We start from the raw sequence: 21,625 nt of genomic DNA, 5'->3' as shown, positions 1-21,625 counted from the left end.
ACTTGTTTATTTTTTTTAAAAATATCTACTCGGCGCTTTTTTTATTTTTTTGCCCAAAACCCTTAAAAACATGTATATAACATGTGTAAATTTAAAAAAAAAAAAAAAACATCGGGAGCTTTGAGTTTCTCGGGTTTTCTAAATTAAAGTGGGTTTTCTATACATCCTTCCCCTATATATATATATATATATATATATATATTAGATCTTTCAAAAAACACGTGCTCTCGAAATTACGGATCTTTTGCGGTGGTCCTCCCCGCACACCGCCCATCGCATTCAAAATTAATTACAAATGAAAACTTAGTGATTTAAAGTATAATAAATTTAAAAAAGAAAAGTTACAGATAATTATACTAAATATATTTAGTAAAAAGTTAAAGTTGATTTAACGATAAAGAGGGGGTGTGGCCATTATAAACACAATAAAATAAAATAGGTGACGATGTTTATATTAATTTGACTGATACAATAGAGTGTATATATGTTTATAAGAACACACCATAATAAAGTTGATATGAAAGTAAACCTAAATTGTGATATAAGAGTTACAAATTTTGTATGTGTTTGACTTGAAGTGGTCAACGTACGCAGCTTTGCTGCTGCTGCTGTCATATTCGGTTTACACTTTAGGTTCATCACCTGGAACCATCGTATTGTTCAAATGATCAGAAAAACTACAAAGTCCTAAATTAAAAATAAATATACATAAAAAGACGTACACTTCTTCAACGTGTTGACCTTAAGCGTTTTTATTCGAATACTGTCACATTTAAAATTCAGCAAATAATATATATCGTTCTAATATCAAACGTGCGTTTCTCCAATATTGAATTATGGGGTTTGATCAAGTCTTTTTCATAAAACACGACAAACAAATACATAAGATATTTTGAAGAGAAATGTGTCTTTTTATGTGAACAGAAAAAATAAGACTAAGATAGCCAATTAAAATTACAACCATAACACAGATGGCGTTTTTTGGATTTTTTTTAGGCTCACACAAATTTTGACGGAGCCGAAATTAAAAAAGAAACAAAAAATTTTGAGATGTAAATCGGATCTATGAATGAAATGATTCAAACCAAGCCATTGAAAGTGATTTGTGTTGATTTTTTCTACTTAAATACATTAAACAATGTTTTGTTTTTTCTACTTAAATACATTTAAAAAAGTTTAAACTATAAACAAGTTGACTGGGAGAGGAATTAAAAATTAATTTCGTAAGCAACTTGATTTGAAAAGGCTATACGATGATGAAATAAGTTGATGTTTTTATAACTAAATACAAATGTTTTCTAATGATTATTATGTTTTACATTTGCGTCAGGGGCGGCTTAATAATTTTGGTGGTCTAACATGAAGTAAAAACTTGTGGCCTTTTTCTAAAAAAAAAAGATTTTAATTAGGGCTAAAGACTTCAAAAACTACCAAAATATATCACATAGTTCAATTGGGCAACTAGCAATTTGAGAAATAGTGATAAATGTACCTTAATTTGCAATTAGCAATTTGAGAAATAGTGATAAACGTACCTTAATTTTAAATCGAAGACCTTCAATTTCGTCACCAATTGTGTCAGCCAACCACTGCCCTTTTTATCTCGTCACAAATTTAGATTCAGATTTCATAGATTTAGAAGCCTTCTAATTCTAACAGAGAATGAATGATGATGATTTAAATAACAATTTTCGAACTATGAACTCATATGACAAAAACTGAATGACTCATCTTATTTAAAGGTTAGAAATCTTTCATATTACTGTTGTAGATATTGATCGATGTAGCAACTGTTTCAATTCTCCATCTCTCTCTATTAACGGCATATTGTAGTGATGATTTCTCTTCCGTATCTTGTAAATCGCAATTGCCGCCCATAAGATAATAATAACCTACAACCTTTACGACTTCCATATATGCAATAGTAGCAGCGCCTTTTCTGCATTTCATAACCTACGACCTAATTAACACATTAAATCCATGATCCAAATTCGCAACCCGTGCCTATATCATATATAATATTTTTTTTTTAAATCTGAAGGCCCTATAGATTTGGTGGCCTAAAACCCAAACCTCAAAATACTTGGGCTTGGGCCGACCCTGATTTGCACTAAATTATATATCAATATCTATATCTAATAATAATAATAATAATAATAATAATAATAATAATAATAATAATAATAATAATAATAAGAGACATGTGTCAATTAGAGTTGTTTATGCCCCGAGTCAAGCTGAGCTTGGGGTAAGCTCGGGTTCGACATGATTATAAACCTAGCAACCTTAGCTCGGCTCAATTTTGAAATCAAGTTGAAAATATAAGTTCGAGCTCGATTTGGTTAGGCTCGAATTTAAAAAAAAATACATAGCTTTCAAATTCAATAATCTAAAATATTATTCAATAGTTTAAAATAACACATCCAAAATAGGTTCAATAAGCCAAAATCATGTTCAACCAAATGCTAACTAAGATTCAAAAATCAACGAAATACAATATAAATATAAGTTCATTAACTAACACCTAAATACCCTCAAATAATAATCAATTATCTATAATATATTATATGTATATAAAAACAAAATATATTAAAACTAAAATAATTCGAGCCAAGTCGAGCTGACTCGACTCAATTTCAAACCAAGTAATATCAAGCGAGCTTCAATTAATATATATCCTAAATCGATCCCCAAAAATCTTAACTATGAATAACTTTAATTGATATCCCAAATCGATATCCCCACATGTGTTGTTTCACATTTGCATTATCCCATCATATCTAGTCACTAATATTATTAATTAATATACTTTATAGAATACAAAACCTAGTATACATCTTGATCGTGACAAAAACTATACAAAAAGCCCACATATATACACTATACATATTATACAAGAATGGTGGCTGCCCCTGGACCCTCACTCCACTTGGCCTCTCGTCTTCCTCGACCCTTCCTCCACCCCCCTATATATTTACCCCTCAATTCTTTTCCCATTTCATCTCACCACTGCTGACCTTTAGTACAAGAACTCCATCAAATTAACACACATAAAACTTGAACAAAAATGGTCAGAGCTCCATGCTGCGAAAAGATGGGTTTGAAGAAAGGTCCATGGAGCCGCGAAGAAGACGAGATCCTTGTCGAGTATATTGACAAACACGGCCACCCAAATTGGCGCGCTCTTCCTAAACTTGCCGGTAATCACCAAAACCTGATCATTAGAAGTTTGTAGACTATAATCTTTGATAATTTTCATGATCTAACGTTTTTCGTGTTCATCTTTTCAGGTTTATTGAGGTGTGGGAAAAGTTGCAGGCTAAGATGGACTAACTATTTACGACCGGATATCAAAAGGGGTAATTTTAGTAAAGAAGAGGAAGAAACCATCATACAATTGCATGCCGTTATGGGAAATAGGTGTGTACTTGTTTTATTTCTTTGGGGTTTACTAAACGTACCCTCCCCTGAATTTTTATCTTACCCCATGAAAAAAAGGGTTACGTTTAGCACAAACCTATTTTATAAGTTTGTACTGATCTTGTGATGTTAATTGTAGATGGTCAGCTATTGCTGCAAGGTTACCCGGACGCACGGATAACGAGATAAAGAATGTTTGGCACACACATTTAAAAAAGAGAGTAAAACCTAACCCTAATGATGCTAACAACTCTGGATTCCAACAAACAAAGGAAGAATCCGAAGTAGACGGTGTTGGGTCATCGCTATCAGAGTCGAATTCGAGGAGTCAAGCGAGTTATAATCAAATCGATTCGCCACAACCTTCATGTACCGACATATCTTCAGTGACTACAAGTAGAAATGATAACTTGTGCATGGAGGACATGGTTCTTGAGAACTTCCCGGAGATGGATGATGAGTTTTGGTCGGAGGTTTTTTCAGGTGAGAACTCCGGCGAGTTACTGACAGAACATGAAAACATAGGTCAACATCCAAGTGGAAGTGGGTTTGAGTCAAATTTGCATGATGACATGGACTTTTGGTTCAATGTGTTCACAAGAGGGGAAGAATTGTCCCAGATTTAGGAGATGACAAAATGTTTTTTTTTTTCTTTTTTTTTTTAGTTAGGTTTCTTAGACAAATTATTTCTAACAACTGTATTTGTATTCTGGATGCCAATACATTAAATATAAATCTATAAATGGAATTTTTTAATAACGTTAGATATTTATTAAAAATCTAAAGTTTTGCTAAACATAATTATGTTTAATGATTTAAACCATGCACAAATTAAACTTAGGCTATAGGATATGGTCGTGACCCTCATGACCACCATGACCCTCCATGTTAGTGCCATATAACCCACCTCTAATCCATCATCCAAAACCACTACCCTAAGGGTAGACTATAGGGTGTGGTCATGACTCTCATGACCACCATGACCCTCCACATAGGTGTCGTGTCATCCATCTTTAATCTGTCATTCAAAACCACTACCCTATGGGTGTGGTCATGACCCAAACCACTATCGACTTTATTTTTTTAATTTATTATTGTCTTAAAATTATCAAATTGGAAGGTCGTGGTAATCGTGGTTTAATCCATGGGAACCACCATCAATCAAGAAGGGGGATGGTTTATCATTTAATTAATGGTCCTATGTGGAAATAATGTTCCAATCCATGACCCCCACACCCCATAGCGGGTGTGGTCATGACCCAAACCACTAGCCCCTTATTTATTTTATTTTATCTTTGTCTAAAGAAAAAGGAAATGATTTGTTGAAAAATGGAAAGGGGGGCCATGGTTGCCAAGTTTTAATCCATGCAAACCATGACGGATCAATCAAGGGGGTGGTGTAGCCTTTCATTCATATTTAGGGATGGCAATCAAACCCGAACCCGCTGGGTAAACCCGAAACCCGACACATTTGGGACGGGTTTGGGGTCGGTTAATCGGGTTTGGGACGGGTTTGGGGATGGTTTTTATTTTTTCACGGGTTTGGGACGGGTTTGGGATTTAGTTATATACCCGTTTACCCGACCCAGTTACCCGATAAAGTGTACCCGTTTACCTGATTGTATACCCGATATAATTTCTTTATATTATTATTGTTAATGCACTTTTGGGTGATAAGTGCAAGGCTTCCAACATTTAGGGTCTTTATTGAACAATGTCCAAAGTTTGGAAAGAGTTTATGTTTTGGAAAGAGTTTATGGCTAGAAAGAGTTTATGTTTTGGAAAGAGTTTATGGCTAGAAAGAGTTTATGTTTTGGAAAGAGTTTATGGCTAGAAAGAGTTTATGGCTAGAAAGAGTTTATGGCAAGAAAGAGTTTATGATTAGACAGAGTTTGTATAGTCTTGTTTTGTCTGAGTTTTGTAGCAAAAACTCTGTGCTTGCTTTGTGCTGTATGTTTTGTCCGGGCTTTCTATTTGGTGTGGAAAGTCCGGGTTTCACCTTGTATATATACTTTAATATGGAATAGACAAGGTAACGATTCTGTGTGAATTTCTGTGCCCTAATCATTCTCTTTTGTCTGGCGGCGCTTTGTGTGAGTGACGTCATTCATCTTCATCAAGAATACTCTGTGTATTCTTGATTTCTCTCTCAAATCCTTGCATTCTTGTGTTCATCTACAGTGGTTGATCATCAGGTGGATTCCGCACACCTGTTGGTTGCTTTAGCTGAGTGAGATCTTGGATTAGGAGGCCTTACAAGTGGTATCAGAGCAGTGTGCTCATACTACTGTAGGTGTTCTTAGTTTGAAGGTTTTGGTGAGATCAGTTCATACTTTGATTGGGTTTAGTGAGATTTTAGTGAGTTTTTGTGTGTTATTCATGATTCTTCATTCATTTCTAGTGTTTGGATGATGGATTTTGAGTAGTTAGTGAGTTTTTAGTGTTTTCTTCATCTGGGTTTTACAGGGGTTTTTGTTCTTGTTCATACAGAGCCTTTGAAGGAGATAAAGATTCTGAGTTTTGATCTTTGGAAGCTTGGTCCGTGGTTTACACTTTGTGTTTGTGTCTCCGGGGTATTGTTGAACCAGTGTGTAGTCACATTGGGGAGATACTCCGAAGATTGGTTCCTTCTGAGTTTTGAAACTTGTCTGAGTTTCAATTCATTCAGTCTGAGCTTTCTCCTAGTCTGAGTTTTCCCTTTAGAGTTTATTAAAGTCTGAGTTTCCTTCTAGTTGGTCCGAATTTCTCTTGTTTAGGTAAATTATTTGGTCCGAGTTATTTAGTATATTTATAGTCCGAAGTTTACTTTTATTGTGTAGTCAAGTGTCCGAGTTTTATAGATAACTTTGAGTCAGAGTTTTTAGATATAGTTGAGTCCGAGTTTTTAGATATAGTTTAGTCTCTAGTCCGAGTCAATAGTTGAGTCCGAGTATAATAGAGTCTGAGTTTATAGTTGAGTCCGAGTATAATAGAGTTTAGTAATGTTATAGTGAGTCCGTTTTTTTTAGTTTTATTATTTAGTCCGAGTTTTATTAAACATTTTAAAGTCCGAGCTTTTTTAAGTGTTTTTTAGAGTCCGAGTTTTAGTTTCAAGGGTGTCCGAGTTTTAGTTTCAAGGGTGTCCGAGTTCTTTCATAGTTTTTTAAGTGATTAAATTGAGCCCGAGTTTGTTAATGATTTGAGTCCGAGTTTTTGTTTAGATAATATAATGAGTCCGAGTTTATTATAGATACTCTTGTCCGAGTTTAGTAAGTATATTAGAGTCCGAATTTCCTTGATATAGTCAAGTCCGAGTTCTTTTAGATATATCATAGTCCAACTTTTTCTTTTTGATGTTTTATTATTAGTCCGACTTTTGGTGTTAGTTATTTGGTCCGAACTTTAGTTATTATAGTGTCAGAATTTTATTTTATTTATTAGAGGGTCTCCAACAAAGTCCAAAGTGAGGTCCGATTTTTTTTTTTTTTTTACTATATTTAGTCTAAGTTTCTTATCCATCCATCTAGGAGTCCGATTTTTTTTTTATTTTATTTATTAGAGTGTCTGACTTTTAATCCCTTTATTAGTCCAAATTTTAAGTTTTTTTTTTTAGTAGTCTGAGTTTATTACTTCTTGAGTCCGAGGTTTGTTTATTATCAGTCTTTGAGTCCGAATTAGTGTCTGAGTTTTATTACTCTTTAGTGTCCGACTTTTAGTTTACATAGAGTAGGAGTCCGACTTTTTTTTATATGGTTTTAAGTTGAGTTAGAGTCCGATTTTTTTTTTTTTTTTTTTTTTGTTAAAAGTATTAGGAGTCCGAATTATTAAGTGCTTGAGTCGAGTTTGTTTCCTTTTATTTAGAAGGTCCGAGTTTACTTAGTTCATTTGAAGTCCGAGTTTTCATTTAAGTATTATTGAGTCCGACTTTTAACTATTTTGTCCAAATTTTAAGTAGTTCGTCTTTTATCTTGTGTGTCCGAATCTTTATAATATTTTTAAGTCCGACTTTTTATTGTTAGTAGAGTCCGATTTTTTTTTTTTGTGTTATTTTAGAGAGTCCGAATTTTAGTCTAAAGATCACTGTGTCCGAATTTTAACCTCAGAGTCCGAATTTTATATTCTTAGTGAGTCTGATCTTTCATTAGGAAGTCTGAGTTTAAATTCCTAACAGTGTAGTGTCCGAGTTTTTCTGTGTGTTTTATTTCAGGTTTTTGTGATCCGGGTTTCACACTGTGGTGAAAGCTCAGACATTTCACTCCGTGTTTTCTCTCTGAGTTTGGACTTAGAAAATCTATTCAGTAACACAGTTCTTTCTTGGAAATCTACTGTTGGTTTCTGAAATGGCAAACAACAATCTGACTGCAATGGTGCAAAACCTCAAGCACAATGCTGAGGTAGGGAGTAACGACAAACCTCCTTTGTTGATCAACGAACTTGATTTTCCTGAGTGGAAGGAGCGTTTTGAAAGATATGTTCGAGCAAAAGACATCAAAATCTGGTTGTGCATCGTTAAAGGATGTGGTGCTACACCAATACGTACGTTGACGATTGATACGTATTTGGGGCTTACTGACGAACAGAAGAGATTTTTTGACTGTGAAGAGAAAGCTATGTCGATGATAACTATGGCAATGCCACAATCGATACTTCATACGTTTCGTAAGAGAAGTACTTCGAAAGAGTTGTGGGATAGCATGATAGAGCGATATGAAGGAAATGCAATCTACAAGAAACGACGACTCGAGAAGTTGAAGACTCAATTTGTTGTGTTTAAAGCGTTAAAGAATGAGTCATTTGATGACACTGTGAATCGATTTTATCATCTGCTGAGCGAGCTTGATAGAAGTCAAGAGAATATCTACACTGAATTCGAGAAGGTTGAGAAGTTTCTGAATTGTCTTTCCAGAGAATGGAATATGTACACCGCTTTGATCAGAGAGGGTGTTCTCTACGAAGAGCTTTCGTTGGAAGAAGCTATTCAGAAACTGAGAGGTTATGCTTGGAATATGGAAGATCAAGCGTCTGATTTCGAGAAGATCCAAGATCCTCAGTTATACAAGGCTTCGAAACCAACGGATAAGGGTAGTAATGGTGGTGTCGGTGTTGCTTTGTATTCGGAGAATGAAGGTCCTGCAAGTGAACACGCCTTCATAAGCAACACAGTCAGTTCAAGTGGGACAACCACTTCAAATCAAGGGATGTACTCTTCTAGTGGTGCTCAGAAATCTCAAGGAACAAGTGTGAACATTCCTAAGATAGATGCAAGCGGTTTGAAGTTGATTGAAGAAAATATGGGTTTGTTGGCGTCCTTCATGACTGCATACGAGAATTTCTGTCTTGGGAAACTAGTTGAACCGTCAAGTCTCGATGAAGACTTCGATCAGATAGATCAAGACGAGATGGAAGAACTTGATCTACAGCTCAATATGGCATTACTAGTTCGCAGAGCGAAGAAGTTTTTGCTGAAGACGGGTAGGAAGTTCATAGGGGGACAGACAAAGACTCGAATGGGGGTTGACATGTCAAAGGTAAAGTGTTACAACTGCGGGATCTACGGGCATTTCGCACGTGATTGTCGAAAGCCGAAGATGGAAAGATCTGACAGAGACAACAACTCCCGAGGAAACAACTCAAGACCTCAATACAATGCATCAAATGCTACATCCAACTCAAGTGCTCGTTCAAGTGGGTCTGAAAATACCACATCTTCGACAAACAATGCTATGGTGGCTCAACCTTTACAGAGTGTGACTGAGCCTTATGACTGGGGTTGTGCTTTGGAAGACATCTCAGGAGCTATTGTGTCACAAGCTTTTATAGCTGAAATTGTGAACGAAGAAGTGTATGAAGAGGTTGTTGAAGAGACAAGCATTGAGGAGCTTGCAGTTGTAGCTGAAGTTCTTGGGGAAGAGTTGGATTCGGGGAATGTTACGGAGAATGAAAGTCCTTCGATCGAAGAGACTGTTGAGAAGCCTAGCAAGACAGAAGATGGAGAAAAAGGAGAACGCTTTGAATTCAACATCTCCACAGCTGAAATGCAGCAATTTGCGGATGCAGAAGCTAAAAGGTTGGAAGAAAATTCTGTAGAAAACGAGGCTTATGCATTCATGGCTGGCATTGAGGTAAAATCATCTTCTGTAGATAAGCGATGTGCTAGATGTGTTGAGTTTGTGACTAAGATTGATAGATATGCACTTCATAACACAAACTTAATTGCAGATTTAGAAAAATCCAGAGAACTCATTGCGGTTTTGTCTAATTCGGATAAAGAACACCGAATTAAGATAAAAGCACTGAAAAATGATATCTCTGAATTTGAGAGACTTGTGGCTAAGGGAAATCTTAAAAATCAGGAATTAAAATCTGAACTTGAAACAAGTCAAAATTCTGTTTTGGAAAAGAACAAAATCATTTTGGAAAAAGATAATCAGATTTTGGAATTGCAACGAAAGATTGAAAAGTTTAGGGATTCATCTGAAGTGATGAATTTCTGTATTAACAGCCAACGTCTCACAGAATCTGAGGAAGAAATGTTTGGCATTGGTTATACCAAGGTGCCTCCTCCGGTAAACCATAACTATACATCGATGCCAAGCATTGATCCTGAGTTGGCAAACTTTGTGCCAACGACTCCTCTGACAGTTGAACCACAATGTGAGTCAGAATCTGAGCCAGATGAAGTTACAGACTCAGATCAGTCAAAGAAGAGTGGCATTTCTAAGAAAAATGAAGTGAACCTTGAAAACATTGAAAATTTGATAAGCAACAAGATTTTGGAAATTTTCAATCAAGTTCAAAATGAAAAATCAAAACCAAAGCCACGTGGGAAAAATAAAAAGACTTTGAAAAATGTCCCTAAAACTGAGTTTGTTAAAGGGGAGGATTTTATCAAAGAAGAAGTAAAAATTGAAACTGGTTCCAACTCACAGTTTGTGAACCAAATTTTGAAAAATCCCACCAATGCCTCTTCATCTTCGACCGATCATGAGGAACGTCCAAAGAATGCTGCGAAAATTCGCAAATGCTACAAGTGTCGTGGGAAAGGACACTTAGCAGCAGACTGTCCAGATGACAGGGGTAAATCACTTGTTGATCCTGATCAAAAGAAACCTTTTGTTGACAAACCACAAAATGAATCAGTTAATGTTGAAAAGAAAAATGGTAAAAATCAAAAGGTTGAGAAAAACAAAGTGATTAAACAAGAAGTTAAACCAGCTGTTAAACCAAATGTTAAATCACAACAAAATCAGGATCAAGAAGAGAAACCCGCTGTTAATAACCGTGGGGACAGATCAGAAAATGTGCCTCAAAGACATGATACTCGTGAGAAAACCCCTCACAGACGACAAAATCATGTCACCTTTCAAGGGGTTGAGAATGAGAAACGTTCTGGAGGTTCGAACAACAACTATGCTAGACCTCATGCACAGAACAGATTCGTGAATGATCGAAATGGGTCACCCCCCCGATTTCCAAATCAAAGACCGCATTCGGATAATCATCCACGATCATTCTCAAGACACGAAGATGCTCCTAGATTTGGTAGGAATTTTGAGTCACCGAGGAATCAAAATTACAATTACCAAAACTATGGAAGCCGAGGGTATGGAAACTCTGGTTATACCAACAGATCGTCAACTCCGTATAATCCACTATTTGCGGGGACTCATTCCAACAATTTCCGAAATGGAAATGGTGGACACAGAGGCGATGATGGTTATTTCAAAGAGTTTTCTTATGTTGACGAATCAGGACGACCCAAGACCATCATGGCTTGGGTCCCACACTCTAACTAAATTTTTGTTGGGGAGTGTAGGAGCAGCTGAAGAGGGCTATCTATATTTGGTATATCGATAGTGGTTGTTCCAGACACATGACAGGAAATAAAGAATTATTGAACAATTTTAAACAATTTCGTGGGGGTTATGTGAATTTTGCCGGTGAAAAGGGTGGTTACATCACCGGTGAAGGCTCTGTGTCGAATGGCAAAATCACGCTGCACAAAGTGAACTACGTTGAAGAACTGAAGCATAACTTGATGTCGGTTTCTCAAAGCTGTGATAACAAGTACACGATGCTTTTCACTGATAAGGCTTGCTTTGTTTTGCGTCCGGGATTTGTTGTTCCTGAAGATTGGATCGTTATGAGGGCTCCAAGGGTGAATAACACATATGTCATGGACATGCGCCCGTTGGTTAACTCATCTGCTCCAGTGACTTGTCTACTTTCAAAGGCGACTGAAGATCAATCGTATCTCTGGCATAGGAGAATGGGCCACGTGCATCTGCGAAAAATGAACCACTTAGTGAAAAACAACTTGGTGTTGGGGGTTCCTTTACGTAGTTTTAATATGCACAACAAATGTGAATCATGTGAAAAAGGAAAAATCAAACGAAAGCCTCATAAACTGAAAACAGTTAACTCAATCCAAAAACCACTTGAGTTGCTTCACATGGATCTTTTCGGCCCGATCCATGTCGCTAGCATTGGTGGGATGTCTTATTGCTTAGTTGTCACTGACGATTTCTCACGTTATTCATGGGTATTTTTCTTAAAAACAAAGGATCAAACCGCTGGTATTTTAAGAGATTTATTCAAACAACTTGAGAAAAATTATTCACTTCCTATTAAGAAAATTCGAAGTGACAACGGCACTGAGTTTAAGAATCAGTATATGGATGAGTTATGTCGGGAAATGGGAATAATTCATCAGTTCAGCGCTCCATATGTTCCTCAACAGAACGGAGTTGCAGAACGGAAGAATCGTACCCTAATTGAGGCGGCCCGCACTATGCTTTCTGAATCGAAATTACCAATTTTCTTCTGGGCCGAGGCGGTGAACACTGCATGTTATGTGTTAAATCATGTGCTTACTGTCAAAAGAGAAGATAAAACTTGTTATGAATTGCTTGAAAACAGGAAACCGAACTTATCCGGTTTTCAGCCTTTTGGGATTAAGTGTGTTATCAAACGCACCAAAGATACTCCGAAAATGGGTGAAGTTGGTGAAATTGGGTTCTTTTTGGGTTATGCCAATGGAACTCCAAACAAACGCGTTTATAACATCAAGAAACGAACAGTGGAGATCGTGTTTGATATAACTCCTTTGAGTTTCGATCCTCCACCGTCCGAATTCGGTCCCAAAAGCGGATATGATTATGATAAATTATTTGATTCGTTTGATCTTCCTGATCTTTCAGAAGAAGATTCGGAGGTTGTATACACACATCTTGTGAACAAAGATGAAGTAGATGCGAGCTGGAGAGCAAGTATTCCTACTAATGTGTCTTCGAATGTTCCAGTCGCTGATTCTTCGACCGTAAATGATGTTGTTGCTGAGCAGATCCCCAATGCAGCTACTCAAACTACAAGTGGAGATCTATACGTTGACTTTTCAGCATATCCAAATGTTGATGCGTCTTCTGGTAATGGTGGAGCTTCTAGTAGTAATGCACATGCTGAGGGGGAGATTCAATCGAATTTGGGAAACAATCTTCAAGCTCCGGCAATCCCAGTTCCAAGAACAAATATTCATCATCCTGTTGATAATATTATTGGGAATCCAAATGCGGGAGTGCAAACGCGAAGGAGTATTTCAGAGATGCAATGTCTGTTCTCTGCTATCAAGAAAGAGGAAATCTACAATCTTAGCCTGCATGAATGTTTTATCTCTCAGATAGAGCCGAAGAACTATCAAATGGCTCTGAAGGATAATTCTTGGTGTGAGGCGATGCAAGAAGAGTTAGCTCAGTTCGACAAGTTAAAGGTGTGGAATTTGGTCGATCTTCCTAAGGGCCAGCATGCAATCAACACGAAATGGGTTTTCAAGTGCAAGAAGGACGATAAGGGTGTCGTTGTCAGAAACAAAGCACGGTTGGTTGTTCAAGGCTTCAATCAGGAAGAAGGGATTGATTATACAGAAGTTTATGCACCGGTGGCAAGACTGGAAGCTATTCGTCTGTTTCTGGCCTTTGCTTCACACATGCGTATCAAAGTCTATCAGTTGGATGTGAAAAGCGCATTCCTTTACGGGAAATTGCATGAAACTGTGTATGTGTCCCAACCGCCGGGTTTCGAAGCTCCAGGGTTAGACAACAAGGTCTATTTGTTGGACAAGGCTCTCTATGGTCTCCATCAGACTCCTCGAGCATGGTATGAGACGTTGTCAAAGCATCTTTTGGAGCATGGGTTCTCGCGTGGTGCAATCGACTCCACATTGTTCATTTTGAAGAAAGGGGGAGATTTTCTGATCGTGCAAATTTACGTTGATGACATAATCTTTGGTTCTTCAAATGAAGAGTTGTGTCGTGAGTTTGAGAAGGTGATGAAGTCAAAGTTTGAAATGAGCGCGATGGGCGAGTTATCATTCTTTCTAGGTCTTCAAGTGAGTCAAGAAAATACCGGGACGTACGTGCACCAGACAAAGTATGTCCATGAGATTCTCAAAAGATTTGGATTGGAAGATAGCTTACCCTATGACACGCCTCTACCGACAAATCTCAAGCTTTCACCCGATGATGAGAAAGATCCTGAAGTGGATCCGACTCTATATCGAGCAATGATAGGTTCATTGATGTATCTAACTGCTTCACGACCAGATATTATGTTCTCTGTTTGTTTGTGTGCTAGGTACCAATCAACTCCGAAGGAATCGCACTTGAAAGCTGTCAAGCGTATTTTCAGATATCTGAAAGGAACGCCTAAGCTTGGATTGTGGTATCCAGCTGAAGGTGGTCTGGATTTGATGGCGTATGCTGACGCAGATTTCGGAGGGTGCCGGATGAACAGAAAGTCAACCTCTGGCGGCGCACAACTTCTTGGAAACCGTCTTGTCTCTTGGCAATGCAAAAAGCAAGTTGCCGTTTCTCTATCCACGTGCGAGGCCGAGTACATTGCTGCTTCAAGCTGTTGTGCTCAGGTTTTGTGGATTCAGCAGCAAATGAGGGACTACGGTTTGAATTTTACTCGAACTCCTATCCTTGTTGATAATAACTCTGCCATTTCCATAACAAACAATCCGGTAAATCACTCACGCACTAAGCACATAGATGTTAGGCATCACTTTATTTGCGACTGTGCTGAGAAGGGATTGATAGAAGTGGTTAGGGTAGACACCTTGGATAATCTTGCCGACCTGTTTACGAAAACATTTGACCGGGCTAGATTTGAAAATCTGGTCCGAATGATTGGCATGATCAACCCAGAGTAAAATGCTTTCAAAACTCGCATAGAAACTTTATTTTATCTTTTCTGTATAGTTCTTACCGCTTTCGAAAAATTGAAAAACTCCAAAAATATTTTACTTAGTTGTAGGATAAATTTCAGAAAATTACAAAAACATTTGAAAAATCTAAAATGAAGTCGTGTTGAGATATAAGGGAAATGATAGTACATCGGTTAGTCGTTTCTGGTGCAGGACTATGGCTATATATATATATGAGATTACCTGTTAAATGTGACAACTTCATTATACGTTGCATCGGTAGGTTTTACGCGTAAATAAGAACCTGTCTTTGGTATATAAACATAATGAACTGCGTAACTCGTGTGGCGCATCTCTCGGATATATGGTCTTGGTACCGTAATTTCGTTTGATAGATTGCCGAGGTTCTGAGATACGTGGTCTTTATGCTGTTTATCATCTGGGTATCATGGTTGCTTCTTTTACCGAAAATAACGGGGACGCAAGTCTAGATCTTCCATGATACCATACATACGTGTAAATATCTTCAAAACATGATGCATCCGACCCGAATAAGTGATAAACAATCACATGTCCCTCAAAATCTTGCGGGAGTCAAGTCTATCCTCAATAAGTGATTCTATCACAAATGACTTGCTCTTGTGCCCTTTGCATCTGAAATTCAAATAAGTGAGTATCTCACATTAGCTTATACGTCAAAAACAGATGATAAATGGTATACTCACCAGTAAGATGATCTCTCGCGCACACCTTGATACGGGAGTATATTCTGAGGTGGGTAAACACAGTTAATGTCAGCTTAATACACTTAATTCCATATCTCGAAAACAGTGTTCGAAAGCGTGCTAAAACTTAAGTGGACCACAATACCGTTGAACGTCTTGAACTGTTAACATCATTCTAAAACATTAAAGTTAAATGCCATGGTTTTGTGTTGGATACTGACAGTAAAACCGATATGATTCCTTTGCTCCGACTTCACAAAAAGATAATTAGTGTAAATACGTTCTAGGTTTTATTTCCTTTTCAGTCAAAATTTGAAAAATCACAAAAAGATTTTGCTTTCTTGTTTCTATGTGCGAGTTATCATATTAAGTATACTCTAGGGTTGTGAAAATTGTTTAAATAAGTTATTAAATATTGATTGTTTAATATTTCAATTGTTTATTCTGGGGTATTGGAAGTTATTTTTGGGATCCAGGTTTGGGCCGATATCTTCGGGGTCAAGTTTCTTAATCCTGGGTTAAGTGTTTCAGGTCTGGATCGTTCATCTCAAGATGAAAGATTGGAGAAGCTGTGTGCATCTGGATCGTTCATCTCAAGATGGAATATTTGGAGAAGCTGTGTGCATCTGGCTCGTGCATCTCAAGACTGGGGAATCAGTGATTTCTAAAACGAAAGTGACGGAGGAGATTGCTAAGGTGCTGGATCTGATTTGGCTTGCAAACTTAAGGGGAGCACATCTGAAGAAGCTTCGGCGCCTGCCTCTAAAATACAATGAAGAAGATCGTGTTCTAGCTGACCAGTCCATCAAGTTGGTTCAGTTCTGTGTGAAGAACAAGGTCTGGGCAGGAAGCAGCTCTCGAAGAAAGGATGAAGATCTCAAGTCCAATGAAGACCATGCACTGATCAAGGGGGAGTTTGTTAATGCACTTTAGGTGATAAGTGCATGACTCCCATGTTACCAATGGAAGTTTGAAGATCTCAAGTTCAATGAAGACCATGCACTGATCAAGGGGGAGTTTGTTAATGCACTTTTGGGTGATAAGTGCAAGGCTTCCAACATTTAGGGTCTTTATTGAACAATGTCCAAAGTTTGGAAAGAGTTTATGTTTTGGAAAGAGTTTATGGCTAGAAAGAGTTTATGTTTTGGAAAGAGTTTATGGCTAGAAAGAGTTTATGTTTTGGAAAGAGTTTATGGCTAGAAAGAGTTTATGGCTAGAAAGAGTTTATGGCAAGAAAGAGTTTATGATTAGACAGAGTTTGTATAGTCTTGTTTTGTCTGAGTTTTGTAGCAAAAACTCTGTGCTTGCTTTGTGCTGTATGTTTTGTCCGGGCTTTCTATTTGGTGTGGAAAGTCCGGGTTTCACCTTGTATATATACTTTAATATGGAATAGACAAGGTAACGATTCTGTGTGAATTTCTGTGCCCTAATCATTCTCTTTTGTCTGGCGGCGCTTTGTGTGAGTGACGTCATTCATCTTCATCAAGAATACTCTGTGTATTCTTGATTTCTCTCTCAAATCCTTGCATTCTTGTGTTCATCTACAGTGGTTGATCATCAGGTGGATTCCGCACACCTGTTGGTTGCTTTAGCTGAGTGAGATCTTGGATTAGGAGGCCTTACAATTAAATATGTATATATATGATAGATCCATTTTTTACACATATAGGTATTCTATTCCGTATACATTGTAGTTATTTAATATATATTTTTATAATACCAATACAAAATGTAATCGGTTAATAGTTACCCGATAGATACCCAATGGGTTTTGAGATGAGTATATCCAACGAATAATCTTTTTAAATTAACGGGTTTACCCGAAACCCGTGGGTATACCTGATACCCGATGGGTATTTACCCGCTAGAACCCGACGGGTTTTGGGACGGATTTGGGACAAGCATATCTAACCGGGTTTGGGTTTGGGATTACCTAAACCCGTCCCAAACCCGACCCATTGCCATCCCTATTCATATTCCTAGGTGTCAAATCATGTCTCAACCATAACCTCATACCCTATAGCGTTATATAGGATCTAAAGTATGCAGAAAAATAATATTATTATTACTTGTTGTTAACTTTATTGTAAACACATTAACTTTATTGGTTCTATATAATGGCTAACAACTTTTGCCACAAACAAACTATGACACAAAAATAATAAGATATTTGTTCAGCTAACATAACCTGCTTAATGTGTTATAGCACGTTTAAGGTGGTATTAACCTGATTATGACCCATATAGCCTGAACACAATCAATTTAATAAATGAATTTACCAGAAATGATATGTTTGATAAATAAGTTAATTACCTGATTACGGGTTTTATAAAAAAATTAGATTTTAGAAGGTTTATTTAAAAATCATTAAGAATTAAAGTTTGATATTTTTAACATTTAATTTCCCTTTAACTATTAAATTTCAAAGTGAAATTAATTATTTGTTAGGAACAAAGTGGTGATGCGGAAGCAAACAAACACACACACAATACCAAAAAACTAGAATCTAATGTTGTCGCTCACTACGTCCACAACTTACAACTATTATCTTTTATTATGTGCTCAAAGATTACAATTACAACATTGGTATATATAAGGCTCGATTAGGGTTTGCAACTTATTCCAAAAAAACAACAACATTGGTATATATAAGGCTAGATTAGGGTTTGTAACCTATCCCAAAGAAACAAAACATGGACCATAAAACATTAAGTTAGGTCGGCCTAATAGTCTTCTATGCCGCCATCCATTAACCTAAATACTTAATCCCAAAGGCCTTCACAATTTAACCCAACATTATCCATTTTGAAATATGTATCGCCTCTTAATTTCCGACAATTTTATTTATACTTTTAAGGTCCTTGTTATCAAGCTAAACATATAATTAAAACCAAATTTATAAATTAAGAATGAGAGATAATGAAACAAAAACAATTAAAAGAGATACAAATACAAAAAAAAAACTATTCATTTAAGGCAGTGTAGTTGATTTTTAAATTGTTATTAAGTCACTAAATGATCCTTTTACTTGCAAATCAATATACGACAGTTCGACTTGAAAAACAACACGATTTAAATAAATATATGCATCATGTTCGGGTTTAACAACTCAAATTTGCCAACCCAAAATTAACCCATTAATCTAACTCAATTAACACATGAAGTTCAACAAGTTTAAATTATAACTAATGGTGTCCGTTAAGATTAACGAAGTATGAAAGAAAATACAAGCAATTAAGAAAATATTTTACGTAATGATCATAACTTTTATAATCATAACTTTTAATATTTGCAAAAAAGTTTACACAATTAAGCAACTAATGGTGTCTGTAAATAATATTTGCAAAATAATTTTATAATCATAACTTTTAATATTTTACGCAAAAGTATAATATCAAATGATTAGTTGTAAATGGTAAGAAAGAGTGTGGATAAGTTTACTTGTACGTAGTCAAAGTTGATCGACTGAAATGATAAAAAGTTAAGAATAGGAAGGTCCATAAACTAATTTTATAGTGGCGTAAACTAATTTTATAGTGGCAAAAACAATGTTTAGTGTTGAATACGACCAGGTTATAACTTTTTTTTATTTTGCAATTTGCAATTCAATTCATTTTTTAATTGTTAATAATAGTCATGTTTTCCCATTGGAATTAACTTTTACTAATACAATATTTAAGTTGCAATTATAAAAGAGTAATCAAAAGACTGTAAGATTAATTAAATCAAAACTTGTTCTCATGTTTTATTTTGTCAAATATGGTGTTATTTTGAATGACTTTTTCCTTCTTTCAGTCTCAGTGTATGTCGGCTAATAAGGGTTTTTTTAATATACATGATATATATCTTAACAAAAACTTGCATTATAATATGTAGGGATAGGTTAACGTATAATATTTCTTAACATGCGTATGAGATGAAATTACGCCCGTTATGAAACTCAAAACCCTAATCACACATGTTGAAAAAACATAATCACGCATGTTGAAAACCATAATCACGCATGAACATAATCACGCATGAGGTAAAACCCTAATAACGCATGTTATAAAACTAATCACGCATGTTATTATTTCATCTCGTACGTATTGTACGTTAAGTGATATTGTATTTTACACTTTCACATAATATGTATATATTAATTCTATATAATAGGATAATAAAAACCAGGTGCAGATGTCAGTGGCGGAACCAGTCCAAAAAGTTAGGGGTATCCTAATTTTTTTTAGGATCAGGGGTATCCTTTATATAACAGAAACGGAGTCGAGAGGTATTTTTACACTACGGAAATGGAGTTAAGGGGTATTTTTACACTACGAAGACGGGGTTGAGGGGTAGCCCGTGCTACCCCTATTTGTACTATAAGTCCGCCACTGGCAGATGTAGCTTGAGAGTAGGGGTAGCTCCCGCTACCTCTTGACGCCAAGCAAGTAGTGTAAATTTTGGATAGATTTGATGTTTTTTTCGATTTCGGTGTCCCTATAGAAAAGAAATTTTAGAAATGTTACCACTTGACGTTTTCCCTATATCCAACACTAATAAATACTAGACGTTTTATCTGTAGATAAAAAATCAGCTTTTTTAATAAAATTCATCAATTTTATGGTGTTAGGAAAAATTCTATAAAACAAGATAATTTTCCCGGTGTTGTAAAATTTGCGACTATGCCTGTAACTGCGTAATTTTTCGTTAATCAGTCCATTAATCGTTAGGCGGGCCTAGTCGGCCAGCCAAAAATCGGCGATTCCGGCCAGATTCTAGCAAAAACCTATATATTCCGGCCAAAAACTCCAAATTCCAGCTAGTTTCCAACCAAACCATGTGAATTCCAACAATTAATCTTGTATACTTAAAAAAATGAGTTGAGTATAAGTTAAAACACAACTACTTAAAATAATTACCTATGTGTATACGTATACATAAAACTGAAAATTACATAAAAAAAGAGTAAATTACAAGTTTTATCTTTTATATTTGTACCAAATTATAGGCGGTGTCCTTTGCATTTAAATTTGACGAGTTTTGTCCTTAACGTTTCAAAATCCTGCAAATTATATCCTTTAGCTCTAACTCAGTCCGATCTTTTTTGTTAAATATGGCCATGTGCCTTGCAAATGACGGTATTCTTGTCATTTTACCTCTCCAGTGACTACTTAGTAAATAACTTATATCAATGGAGTAAATGTGTAAAAAGATTAAAGAATAAGATAAAAATAAAAAAAACCTAATTAAAAAAATTCTCTCTCCCCCCCCCCCCCCCCTCTCTCTCTCTCTCTCAAACGCTTCTCCACACACTCTCTCTGAAAACCCTGCAACAACCTCCAGCATCACTGTCATACCCCCTCCGGCTACCACCACCACCACTACTACTGCCCTTTCTTTCTCTCTAAACTCCCCCTCTCTCTTTTCTCTCTCTCACCTACCGGAATCACCCCCATTAACTTCACCTCTTCATTCAACACCACCTGCTAACAGATTGTTTAAAAAACGGCCACTAAAGATCGACGGAATATAAACTCGAATGAAGAATACAATCGAAATATTAAATTGACATTCGCATCGATACTCTTTTAAGTCCAATATCAATCAATCATTATCCATAAGTAACAAATAACTACAAAATCGAACATAAACATCACTAAAAGTATAGGCGTTGGCATCAGAATAGTTCATGTATCAATTAAAACGAAGAATACAATTAAAATCTGGAAATAAAGTTATCAGAATAGATGGCACACCTAACCCACCACCACAACAACCCCCTCTCCCACCACCATCGACCCACCACCACCATCGACGCACCATCACAACCAGCCTTCACCCGCCATCAACAACCCTTACACCCACCATCACCACAACCACCCTTTACCCCACTGCCGAACCTAACCCAACCAACCCTGTAATTACCCAATTCGAAACCCTAACCCACAAACAACCTCCACCATAAACCACCACAGATCAACCTCCACCATAAAACCGCCGACCCTGTTTCAAACCACCAACATCTAACCAGATTGTGAGAGAGACAGAAAAGAAAGAAAGAAGAGAAAAAGATAGAGAGGGAGAGAGAGAGAGGGAGAGGAGAGAAAGGTTGGTTCAGACTAGAGAGAGAGGTTTCTTTCATTTTCTGCACAAATAGTCCCTGAATAATAATTATTTACAAAATATCCCCTCACATAATGAAATGACAAGAATGCCATCATGTGCAAAGCACATGGCCATACTTGACCAAAAAATCTAACTGGGTTGGGGGCTAAAGGACATAACCTACTGGATTTTGAAACGTTAATACAAAACT

The 21,625-nt window shown here is 36.5% G+C and overlaps 1 protein-coding gene across 1 annotated transcript; it reads left to right on the top strand.

The window, feature by feature from the left end:
* The first annotated feature begins 2,991 nt into the window (after positions 1-2,991).
* LOC110884002 (transcription factor MYB14) lies at positions 2,992-4,181 on the top strand. The gene is made up of 3 exons (XM_022131674.2): positions 2,992-3,200; positions 3,291-3,420; positions 3,560-4,181. Exons 1-3 carry the CDS (start codon positions 3,068-3,070, stop codon positions 4,044-4,046), a joined length of 750 nt encoding a protein of 249 aa, XP_021987366.1. The 5' UTR covers positions 2,992-3,067; the 3' UTR covers positions 4,047-4,181.
* Positions 4,182-21,625: the final 17,444 nt, after the last annotated feature.

The sequence above is a fragment of the Helianthus annuus genome, chromosome 10 (assembly GCF_002127325.2).
Source record: "Helianthus annuus cultivar XRQ/B chromosome 10, HanXRQr2.0-SUNRISE, whole genome shotgun sequence".
Classification (NCBI taxonomy): Eukaryota; Viridiplantae; Streptophyta; class Magnoliopsida; order Asterales; family Asteraceae; genus Helianthus; species Helianthus annuus.
Note: the sequence above shows the minus strand (reverse complement) of the source record. Positions and strands in the feature narration are given on the sequence as shown.

Bases quoted from the DNA above. Each gene is read 5' to 3' on its own strand.
- LOC110884002 (XM_022131674.2), top strand. From the start codon at position 3,068: ATGGTCAGAGCTCCATGCTGCGAAAAGATGGGTTTGAAGAAAGGTCCA. The intron at 3,201-3,290 runs GTAATCACCAAA...TCATCTTTTCAG, and splicing joins CGCTCTTCCTAAACTTGCCG to GTTTATTGAGGTGTGGGAAA. The intron at 3,421-3,559 runs GTGTGTACTTGT...TGTTAATTGTAG, and splicing joins CATGCCGTTATGGGAAATAG to ATGGTCAGCTATTGCTGCAA.